This window comes from Amblyraja radiata, chromosome 15, assembly GCF_010909765.2.
Source record: "Amblyraja radiata isolate CabotCenter1 chromosome 15, sAmbRad1.1.pri, whole genome shotgun sequence".
Taxonomy (NCBI): Eukaryota; Metazoa; Chordata; class Chondrichthyes; order Rajiformes; family Rajidae; genus Amblyraja; species Amblyraja radiata.
The window spans coordinates 7,705,833-7,718,082 of record NC_045970.1 but is presented as its reverse complement, the minus strand read 5'-3'; the positions used below and the strand labels follow the sequence as shown (position 1 = coordinate 7,718,082).

General features: G+C 44.4%; 1 protein-coding gene across 3 annotated transcripts in view; it reads right to left on the bottom strand.

Moving 5' to 3' along the window:
• myof (myoferlin) overlaps positions 1-12,250 on the bottom strand; it is a 282,434-nt gene that overhangs the window by 53,851 nt on the left and 216,333 nt on the right. For all 3 annotated transcript variants that reach the window (XM_033033586.1, XM_033033588.1, XM_033033587.1), the window contains 2 exons: positions 9,867-9,955; positions 6,051-6,146 (listed from right to left, as the gene is read on the bottom strand). In XM_033033586.1, coding sequence (XP_032889477.1) covers positions 6,051-6,146; positions 9,867-9,955 — 185 coding nt within the window. The remainder of the gene's footprint in view (positions 1-6,050; positions 6,147-9,866; positions 9,956-12,250) is intronic.

Below are 12,250 nucleotides of genomic sequence, written 5' to 3'. Positions count from 1 at the left end.
CTGGTGAGAACTGTATGCTCTCCCTCCCTGTGCCTGTCACTTCCTGTCCCCTACACATATATATATATATATGCCACTCTGTGCATCTAATGACTGCCCCCAAGTGTCCAAAATCATACTGCAAGATATATCTAGACAAAATAATATGATATGCCAACAATAAGCATAAATGGCCCCTACACTTATCTTCCATTCAAAATCATGCCATCTTCACACCATTAGGAACAAATTATTCCGGTATTTAAATTCAAATTGTGAGCAACCTGTCTGTTCTTGTTCGATGCATCCTGCTGTTGTATACTATAATCAGGGATACTGGCAGGTTTTAGTGATGCCACTCAACGTTTACATCTGGAGTGTTTAGGAAAGGCATGTGACTCAAAGTCGCATTCAGCATGTTTTTGGAATGTTGATTATCATGTGTTTTTACTACATTGGCCAAAGTATTATTGATCGTCTGTTAGCTCTTTAGTTTAGAGATACAGTGCGGAAACAGGCCCTTCGGCCCACCGAGTCTGCACTGTCCAGCGATCCCCGCAGATTAACACTATCCTACACCAGGGACAATTTTTACATTTTGTTCCAAGCCAATTAACTTACAAACCTGTATGTCTTTGGAGTGCGGGAGGAAACCAAAGTTCTCAGAGAAAACCCACACAGGTCACGGGGAGAAGGTACAAACTCCGTACAGACAAGCCCCCATAGCCGGGATCGAACCCGGGATTCTGGCACTGCAAGGCAGCAACTCTACCGCTGCGCCACCGTGCCGCCCATGCTACACATCAATATCTTGTTGGCATCTTACAACTATTTGTAGGTGGGGGGGGGGGGGATGCATTGAACAAAATAAATGTATGCAATTTTCTAAATAACAAGGAGATTGTTAAACATCGAAATCTAAGATTTTCCAATTAGGAAAATCCACTTGGATGATCATCTGCCCAGATGTTTCTAATGTTCAATAGAGAAAGGAAATCTATTCTGTATATTAACCTGTTCAGTGTCCCCCCCCCCCCCCCCCCCCCAGTATACTCGGGTCATGACCTACAATAGTGGGAGAAAAAAAATGGCAGTGAACAGGTTAAGGCTGAAAAATAAAAATTGAAGTAACTGTTGGTCATCTGATCATATTTGCTCATGGCCACACGGCATTCAGCCCATGAAATGACTACTTTGCCACCTGGTTGCAAGACTTTTATCCCATTAATCAGATTGTTCTGTTCTAGACAACAGTCACTTGCAATATACGCCATTGTCCCAATTCAGTGAAGGAATAAGGAGCAGTGCGGCACTGCATGTACATGGATGGTATCCCATCACCAGGATCAAATTAAGCCTGCCATTTAGATGCTGTTTTCACATCCTGCTAAGTCAGTTAGAAGAGATATAGTTGTTCCAATGACATGGTGCAAATATGTGCATAGTGCCAGTCTGAAGTAGGGTCTCGACCCGAAATGTCACCCATTCCTTCTCTCTGGAGATGCTGTCCGTCCCGCTGAGTTACACCAGCATTTTGTGTCTATCTTTAGTGCAAATATTAGTGGCCTAGACGTGAAAGCACAATGAAAGAAAGTATCTTGACCCACGGCAGTGTTGGTCCACGATGATGTACTTTGAACATATACAATGTTAATGAGGACACATTCCAATGTCATTGAGTCAGGCTCACTGAACAAATCATTCTTTGACTAAAACCACAAAAACTGATATTTCCAGATGTTCAAAACGGCAGAGAAATCAATTAGTATGGTTGAGGCTGGATCAACTGGAACACATTTTATTCACTAGAACATAACTGTTGTGGCAAATCAATGTACAATGGAATGAAGAGTCAGTTCCAAGCGTATGGCAAGATTTTTCATTGGATATCTGGACTTGAGGATGCAAGGTTTCTTGTCATGGTTCATCCTGAACAGCTCCGTAACAGAGTACTTTTTAATTTATGGGTTGTTCCCAGGGACAGATTTGGAGATTCAGCGCGCAAATAGGCCCTTTGGCCCACCGAGCCCATGCCGACCAGCAATCCCCGCATATTAACACTATCCTACACACACTAGGGACAATTTTTTTGAAACATTTACCAAGCCAATTTAACTACATAACCTGTACGTCTTTGGAGCGTGGGAGGAAACCGAAGATCTCGGTGAAAACCCGCACAGGTCACGAGGAGAGCGTACAAACTCCGTACAGACTCCCGGGTCTCCGGCACTGCAGGCGCTGTAAGACCGCGACTCTACCGCTGCGCCACAGTGCCGCCCAGTGCTGCTGGAAGATCGTCAACTCTGTGAAAGATGCTCTTTCATTTACACAAAACGTGTTTGTATTGCAGAACAGCAAGATGTCATCATGAAATGGCCTACGCTGGACTCCAGGAATACGTGCTGAGGGACTCACTGAAGCTTGGTGTAGCAAAAGCTCTGTGGGGGAGGAGCACAGTCCAGAGTCCTTCCGCTGCTGGCCACCAGGGTGCAGTGGAGATACCCCTCAAACAAGGGAAGAGATATCATCCTAGGGGGGCAATGAATGGCAAGGGTGTTTTGTTCAAAGATCGGTGTGAACACTACTGAGTGTCACACATTGAAGTGTTGACATTGAAGAATGTGGGAAGAGATTTTGCACAGTTTTGGTTTTGCATGGATCTTTCATTCTCAATAAAGTTTTTTTTGGGAAAGAAATTAGACTTGAAGCTGGATGGATATCTGGAGTATTGCGTACAGGTATGGTCTTCTTATCCAATGATATACTTACAATGGAAATAGTGCCACATACGTGTACCAGAATGATTCCTAGGTTTGTCATACAAGGAGATTACGTTACACTCTGGGAGATTATGTTACACTCTGAGGGAGAAGAATGAGATGGTCTCAATATATCCAACCCATCACGTCCTACAAGATGTTTTTCAAAAGAGATGTTTAGCCCTTCAGGACAGACATGGAAAAGATTTCTTCATACAGAGGATAAAGAAACGTCAATAGTCAACGGCTTGGACACGCTAGAGCCAGGAAACATGTTCCCGATGTTGGGGGAGTCCAGAACCAGGGGCCACAGTTTAAGAATAAGGAGTAAGCCATTTAGAACAGAGACGAGGAAACACTTTTTCTTACAGAGAGTGGTGAGTCTGTGGAATTCTCTGCCTCAGAGGGCGGTGGAGGCAGGTTCTCTGGATGCTTTCAAGAGAGAGCAAGATAGGGCTCTTAAAGATAGCGGAGTCAGGGGATATGGGGAGAAGGCAGGAACGGGGTACTGATTGTGGATGATCAGCCATGATCACATCGAAGGGCCAAATGGCCTACTCCTGCACCTATTGTCTATTGTCTAATATTCACAGCCCAACAGGACCAGAAGTCTGTCATTCAGCATACTCACGAATGATGGATAAATTTTTGATGAGTGGGAAATATGGGGAAGGTTCAGGATCACCCATGATCTTATTGAATGGTGGATGCTCATGGACTAATGACCAACTCACGTTGCTGTTACGATACGATAGAACTTTATTTAGTACTATCGTATCAGCTACAGTTAGATAGACACAGGGAAAAAGGATCTCCTGTGACGTTCTGTGCTGCATCTTGGTGGAACGAGTCTGTTCCTCAGGTTGACCAGTGTGTCATGGAGGGGGTGAGCTGTATTGTTCAAGATGCTCCACAGTTTGAGGAGCATCCTCCCCTCCAAGACCAGTGATCCTGGGAATCCGTCTGTTCTCATATTCTTTAAGATTTATTTTCAATCATATCCGTTCAAAATTTTGTCACAGGCTTAACACGATTACTTCTGTTTCCTCTGGTACCGACCACGCAGATGTTGCCCATTATTCCAATGAGTACAATGGACAAGGTATTATTTACGCCCACAGCACATGACATCCTTTAAACAATCATGGGTTGACAGGATATTTATTGTCACAAGAACTGGAATAATTCTATTGCATGCTTGTTCTGAAATCACTACTGTAGATGCATTATCTTTCCAGTCCAGCTGTCTGTGTAGTACATTCATGAAACCAGGACTCCATGAAAATCTTACCACAAGAATTCAGATGGCTGTGTGTGATAATTCCTCGACCAAGTGTATACCTTGTAACCGGAGCTCCAGGATGGTGGTGGCCCGTCGGTAACGACAATGGCGGGTTGTGCAGTCTCAAGGCTGCACAAAAACCTGTGCGTGAATGAGTTTAAGGTGGAGAAGTTGTTGCACTGTAACAACCCCACCCTCTCGGCCGCAGAAGTCGGAGTCCAGTGGTATGAAAAATCATCACGCCTGGAGATTTCTTGGCTGCAGTGGATGGCCATGTCATCGTTAGTGCTCTGACTAGCCCTTCGCGTTCCACAGTGCGTTGCTGCATCGCCTTTCCAGCCGTTGGTGCATAGAAACATAGAAAATAGGTGCAGGAGTAGGCCATTCGGCCCTTCGAGCCTGCACCGCCATTCAATATGATCATGGCTGATCATCCAACTCAGTATCCCGTACCTGCCTTCTCTCCATACCCCCTGATCCCTTTAGCCACAAGGGCCACATCTAACTCCCTCTTAAATATAGCCAATGAACTGGCCTCAACTACCTTCTGTGGCAGAGAATTCCACAGATTCATCACTCTCTGTGGAAAAAATGATTTTCTCATTTCGGTCCTAAAAGACTTCCCTCTTATCCTTAAATTGTGACACCTAGTTCTGGACTTCCCCAACATCGGGAATAATCTTCCTGCATCCAGCCTGTCCAACCCCTTAAGAATTTTGTAAGTTTCTATAAGATCCCCCCACAATCTTCTAAATTCTAGCGAGTACAAGCCGAGTCTATCCAGTCTTTCTTCATATGACAGTCCTGCCATCCCAGGAATCAGTCTGGTGAACCTTCTCTGTACTCCCTCTATGGCAAGAATGTCTTTCCTCAGATTAGGAGACCAAAACTGTATGCAATACTCCAGGTGCGGTCTCACCAAGACCCTGTACAACTGCAGTAGAACCTCCCTGCTCCTATACGCAAATCCTTTTGCTATGAATGCTAACATACCATTCGCTTTCTTCACTGCCTGCTGCACCTGCATGCCTACTTTCAATGACTGGTGTACCATGACACCCAGGTCTCGCTGCATCTCCCCTTTTCCTAGTCGGCCACCATTTAGATAATAGTCTACTTTCCTGTTTTTGCCACCAAAATGGATAACCTCACATTTATCCACATTATACTGCATAAAGGTCAAGATAATAGGGTTAATAAAGATCTCTTCTGCCTGGTCCACCAAAGCAGACTCTCCATGAAGGATGAGCATGTCCCACAGGTTGAACTGGACTACATGCTACCAGTTGCAAGGCTACGCCTTGACCTGACAAGGTGTATTTCCTTCAACAGCCATCTTGATAACTTTAGACAATTAACATTCATTTAAGCTGAATGATGAATTCTAAGATTTGTCCCCCCCCCCCCCACATTTAAAAGAACTTTCAAAAATATTCATTGCCATACAGTTATGATTCTAACACTATTTCCCAACGAAAGAGATCATTTTACTGCCTCGATTTTGCCGCAAATAGATGAGGTGTTTTAAAGTGAGGCACCTGTTCATCATCTTACTCGGCAGTCAGAGGCAACAAAAGAGCAACAGGGATGCAATAAAAGAAAACTTGAATACAATATTTTATTTTCAAATAAAAGGACATTTTTATCGGTGATGCTCAACAAAATGCCCATTTATTCAACGATAGTAAAAAAAGGATATGAAAATATCATTGAACACATGCCCACAACTCCCACCTGCAGGACTTCTGAACTTGTGACTGCATGGAAATTTTCAACAAGGTCACAGGCCTCTCAAGGCCTAAGTTCCATAGGTCTTTGGCAAATGTAATACTCCAAATACCAGCAAGTCCCCTGGGGTGTCGATTGGCCTGTACATGAACTCTACTTTACTTTCACTGCTGGTATGATAGAGAGCAGGGCTGCAGCAGATAGCAAGCAAGACTAACAATTCAAATGTTGAGGTCACGTCTGGACTTTGGAAACAAGCAGAGCTATTTTTTTTAACACCAGTTAGGGAATTACTTACTTACCCTTTAACATAGATATCACTCATCTCTTCTCCAGTAATACTTTTTTCATCCAGAAGGACATCACTAGTATTCCATATTACACAGCGAAGGAAATGCCTGCATAAAACACACACAAAGTGACAATGCGTTGAAAATCCAAAGTATAAACACAAGATTGGTCATAGTCCCTTCAAATAGTCAATAAAAACACTGTTTAAACAACTTGAGAAGCAGGTTGAAAAGGAAAGCCATAAGGAAAACAGCAAAGATGCTTAACATTTTTATGTGTAGGAAGGAACTGCAGATGCCAGTTTAAACCAAAGATAGGCATACATTGCTGGAGTAATTCAGCGGGACAGGCAGTATCTCTGGAGAGAAGTCATTTTTATGACTAGTTTATGCAGATATATTGTCATTTAAAACACATAGGTAATAACATCTCCTAAGATACAATGTACAATTTGACATAATGTTCATTCATTAATATGTCATTAAATAGGCTTCACTATTCCATTCTTCTCGATGCACTCTCATGCCGTGGACAGTGTTCAACGTCTATATAAGAGCAGCAAGCATTTTAAACAGAGACAGTGGGAAGAATCAACATCACTTCACCTGACCACCATGTGGGGGTAAACCAGTTTACATCATTTATCAACTGAAAGCCAATGACAAATATATCATTTTAGTGAATGATTGTAAAAGTCAGATAAGACCACGATTCCAAGCCAATGGTCACATGCAGGAAAATTAGTAACGTTTTCTAATCAGATTATAAAACAGTCCTGTCCTAAACTGCAATCGACCTCATTGATGACTCTCGGACTATCCTTGATCGGACTCTGCTGGCTTTATCTTGCACTAAACGCTATTCTTTTATCATGGTGCCATACGATGGCAGCCTCGCCAACAGTCTGTTTCGTCCTTTTCTTCTTTTGTTGTTTTTAGTCTGTTATGTATGCTTTAGTTTTGGATTATGTGGGGGGGGGGGGGGGGGGATTGCAACTTTTCCCGTGTCATATCTCCATCCGTTCTGCGGCCTAACGTCATGGAGCTTGCGGCCTCTTGCAGGGCAACGACTTTAGCAGCTCCAACCGCGGGAGTCTGCGGACTTAATATCGTGAAGCTGGTGGTCCCTTTGTCAGGGATGGACTTCGGGAGCTCCAACTACAGGAGCCTGCGGGCTTAACATCGTGGAGCTTGCTGTCTCTTGGTTAGAGACCGACGTCGGGAGCTCCAACCTCAGGAGCTTCGACCGCCCCGATCGCGGGAGTTCCAATCGCCCCGACACGGGGGCTACGATTGCCGGCTGCGGGAGCTTCGATAGACCCGATTCGGATGGTTCGACTGCCCCATCCGCGGGAGAATCACAGTGAGGAATGTGGGGAATCCGCTGTGGTGGATGTTTATGTTAACTTTTATGTAGGTGTGTGTCTTGTTGCTTTTTTGGTATGACTGTATGGCAAATTCCTGTTATGTTTTTACATACTTGGCTAATAAAATAATTACAATACAATCACAATTTATCTATACACTGTGAATACTCGATTGTAACCATTTCCGTGACTGGATAGCATCCCACAAAAGCTTTTCACTGTACCAGTGACAAGAAACCAAACTGATAAAAACCAATCTTGTAGAAAAGGAAACTGTATCCATTTTCCTGGTAGTCATATAATTCTAACTGACCATTCCTTAAAAAAGAATCTGTCAGTTTCAGCCAACATCTCCCATCTGTACAGATCACACACTTAAACAGGTGTTGTATATACACACACACACTATGACATATCTGGACGTATGCTGACACATATGTAATGCTGAGGCTCTAAAAGGTGCTGGTAAAGCCACATTTGGAATATGGGGGCTGCATGTAAGGTCATTGGGTCAAAGTGTGTGAGGCACGGAGCAGCTCAATCCTTCTGGAGGACATGGCAGCCTTCGGCATACGCTGTTAACATACGAAACGTGTACTTTCTTACCTGTTAAAAACCGACCAAATGGTCAATTTTTGCGCTGTAAATGGGTGACTGATCGCTCTGAACCAAATGCTCTAGAATCTTTGCTCTGAACCCGAGCACCAAGGTGTAAGCGGCCAAAGGAGCGCATCCCTCGGGACAGCCCCCACTCTCCCCCCCGGGGTCAGCGTTCTCCGGCCACGGCTGCCCTCCGCCCCATCTCCCCCTGTGCAGCCGCTCTGTCACGGGCTGTGGGTCGGCAGCGCCCACACACTCGGGGCCGGGTAGAGCAGGGCCCACGGCTCCGGGCAGCGGACACACGGGGACGAAAACCCGGCAATGTCCCCGTCAGCTGCAGCAGAGTTGGGGACAGTCTGGTCCCTCCGCCCACCCAGAGTCACTGACCGCACTGCACTGGCATAAAGAATAGTAAAAGACTTGGATAGAGTGGATGTGAAGAGGATGTTTCCACTAGTGGGAGAGTCTAGGACTAGCAAGCAAGCAAGTTTATTTATATAGCACATTTCAGCAACAAGACAATTCAAAGTGCTTTACACAAAGCATTAACGAGCAATCAAAAGCAATTAAAAACATTAATTATAAAGAACAGAAAATAAAAACAAGCTAAAATAGGATGACAAGTATAAAATACAAGAACAAAAGTTACAGTGCAGTGTAAGAAATGAATAATTATGTGATTTAATTAAAGGCAGCATCAAACAGGAAAGTTTCCAGCCCCTGATTTAAAAGAACAGAGTTGGAGCCGACCTGCATTTTTCTGGAAGTTTGTTCCATATATGTGGTGCATAAAAACTAAACACTGCTTCTCCATGTTTAGTTCTGAGTCTGGGGACAGAAAGCAGACCTGTCCCAGACTACTTCAGAGGTCTGGATGGTTCATAATGTAGCAGAAGATCAGAAATGTATTTTGATCTCTAGACCATTCAGTGCTTCATAAACCAACAGTAATATTTTGAAATCAAATCTTTGACAGACTGGAAGCCAGTGTAAAGACCTCAAAACTGGAGCGGTGTGATCCACTGTCGGTCTTAGAGAGGATTCGAGCAGCAGCGTTCTGAATCAGCTGCAGCTGTCTAATCAATTTTTTTAGGGAGTCCTGTGAAGACAGCATTACTGTAGTCAAGTCTACTGAAGATAAATGCAGGGACTAGAGGTCAACAATTAAGGGATGTTCTTTTGCGAAGGAGACGAGGAGAAATTTACTTAGTCAGAGGGCGGTGAATCTGTGGAATTCTTTGCCACAGAAGGTTGTGGAGGCCAAGTCAGTGGATATTTTTAAGGCGGAGATAGATTCTTGATTAGTACAGGTGTCAGACGTTACGGGGAGGAGGCAGGAGAATGGGGTTAGGAGGGAGAGATAGATCAGCCATGATTGAATGGCAGCATAGACTTGATGGGATGAATGGCCTAATTCTACTTCCTTATGACCTGATGTCGGCACTCCTTACTAATATTACCCTGTATGGATGCCAACAGGAATTACAACAGACATAAGATATTTAGCTTATGCTCCTTAAACTAATACAAATGATTTGTTCGTTAAATGAGTACACACAAATTGTTATTATGAATGTTAAAAAATGTATCACACAGCCCAACCACTAACATATCTTGAAAGCAAAAGAACAGATTTTGGAAATCAGGAATAAAAGCAGAAAAGGCTAGTTACAGCAAGCAGCATTGCATGGCTATATATATTGTGATAGCACCAAATAACATCTTTATGAATGCATCTGCAAAGAGGTAAATGGAGATGATGAAGTACTAATTGCCTCTCTTTTCACTGATGCTGTTTGACCTTTTCAGCAATTCCATCAACACAAGTAAAAAAAACAGAAATAATAAAATCCTCGCTTACTTTTTGGGCTTTCGGGGTGTAATATCAAATGGTGGTCCGGGTGGGCCGAGACTCTTTGGGAAAATGTCCACCCACATCTGTATTTTTCCCTAATGCAAGAGATAAACAGGTGTGAGACAATCAATGCCCAACGGCCCAGAAGAAACAAACACTTGATGACCATTTGGGAAAAGCAAACATTATGCAGCTACTTATCACAACAGAAGCTAAATAAAATACACCATTACAAATGCAAGATCAGCGGGTGCTAATCTGACAGTGCATAAATTAGACCATGCATAAATTAGATCATATCTCATTCAGGTAATCAATTGCAGAGAGGAGAAACCATTTGACCCTTTTAACTGCAGTGGCCAAAATTCTAGAACTTCGCTTTCATCCAATTTACAAATGTATCTCCCTCTGTGATGTACGGATGAATGAATTGGAGCTAACTACATCATAAGCTATTTGCACATCGTATAGTGGGTGACATTAGGAAGGCAGAATAACATTCCTAAAGGGCCTGTCCCACTTGGGTGACCTAATCCGCGAGTTCTGGCGAGTTTGCCCTCGACTCATACTCGCAGCACGGTCGACACGAGGTCGTAGGAGGTCTTTGTAACTCTCCTTCATGCTCGAGAGTGGTCTCCGCGTACTCGAGGTCTCAGCTAGGTCGCGGCGTATTTTTCAACATGTTGAAAAATGCCCGCGAGTAAAAAAGGTCGCCTTGGACAAAAAACTATACTTTTTTTACTCGTAGGTTTAGTCGAAGTAGGTCGACATGTTAGTCGTAGGTAATCGAGGGTAGTCGAGGGTAGTCGTAGATAGTCTTCATCATAGTCGAAGGGAGGTCGAAGGAGATCGAAGGAGATCGTCTTCACTCTCCACTATTCAGTATCCAATTTTCCCAAAGTTAATCGTAGCTAGTCAAAGCTAGTCTTCTACATATTCGAAGGAGGTCTTCTACATAGTCGAAGGAGGTCTTCAACATGACATTTTTTTCAAACTCTCCTAAACTCACCAAATTAGGTCGCCCAAATTGTACAGCCCCTAAACTCTCAGGGCATCAAAATATAGACTACTGACTAATGTCTATTATACACCTCTCCTCAAATGTTTTCCCATGTTGTATATTTGTATGACCATAACTATTGTGGGTGGCAGATTCCCTATCGAAGATAGTAGCACGATTTTTGTCAGGTTATTTACCTGGTTGGTGCAATTCTTGCATCTTGCCGGTTGCTAATCCATCACTACAACAGCTTGGTTAATGATTTGCCACAAACCAGCATCTGCAGTTCCTTCCCACACAATTTGCCACCACATGCTTTTGTTTTATCTGGCATTGCAGCTCAAAAATAGTGCTCCTTATTTTCTGTTCAGAACTCTCGTTCACTTCCCAAGGCCGCAGGATTTCCTTGATGTCCAAGTCTTCAGGACCCTTCGACGCAGAGCCTTCAAGGATTGAATGTTTCTCAGTGCCACATGTGACAAGGCTGAAGGTGTAGCCTGACTAAGAGCTGGTCAGTTTCAGCACAACAGCCCTAGCGTTTCAGTCCACTGATTTGGTAACAGCTCATCATTCTATTAGCTTTATTAATAGCATGCCATTTGCTGCAAGGGGTTTAGTCACTTCCAGATGACTTTCTGGCTTCTCGCTACTTAGTTCAGCACAGTTCATTCCAAAACCTGTCCCAATCCCTTCACCTCATTTCCATACACATCTTTCCAACTGGTCTTCCTTTTGGGTGATAATAAAGGCCCTGTCCCACTTGCGTGTCCTTGGCATGCAAATTACCCGACTTCGTGGTCGCGTTGAGGCGCACGGGCATCGTATGGCCGCGCGGGGCCGGTCCCACTGAGAAGCACGGAGGGGTATGTAGTTGTGCGCGACATCATGCAGGGCTCCGAAATTTTTATAGCGAACGAAATCTTCGCGCGCCAACGGCCTGTCGCAGAACTGATGGCCAAAGTGGGACAGGCCCAAGACCCTGGCGCAACGCAATGTCTCACCTCTAACAGCAGCAGAAGCAGGCAAACGATCGCCGAACTCGGCCTGGGGCTCACGGCCGTTGCGGTTCGGATCCGCCCCCACTTCTACTCCCAGAGCGGGGCCAAGAAAATTGAAGATAGACACAAAATGCCGGAGTAACTCAGCGGGACCGGCGGAATCTCTGGAGAGAAGCAATGGGTGACGTTTCGGGTCAAGACCCTTCTTTCAGACTGAAGAAGGGTCTCGACACGAAACATCATCCATTCCTTCTCTCCAGAGATGCTGCTGGTCCCGCTGAGTTACTCCAGCTTTGTGTCCATCTTCAAATGACGTCACGCGCTCCAGACGGCTGTGCGTACGCATGAAATCGCGTCCGACCTTCGCGGGACCGTCCTGGCTCAACGCGACC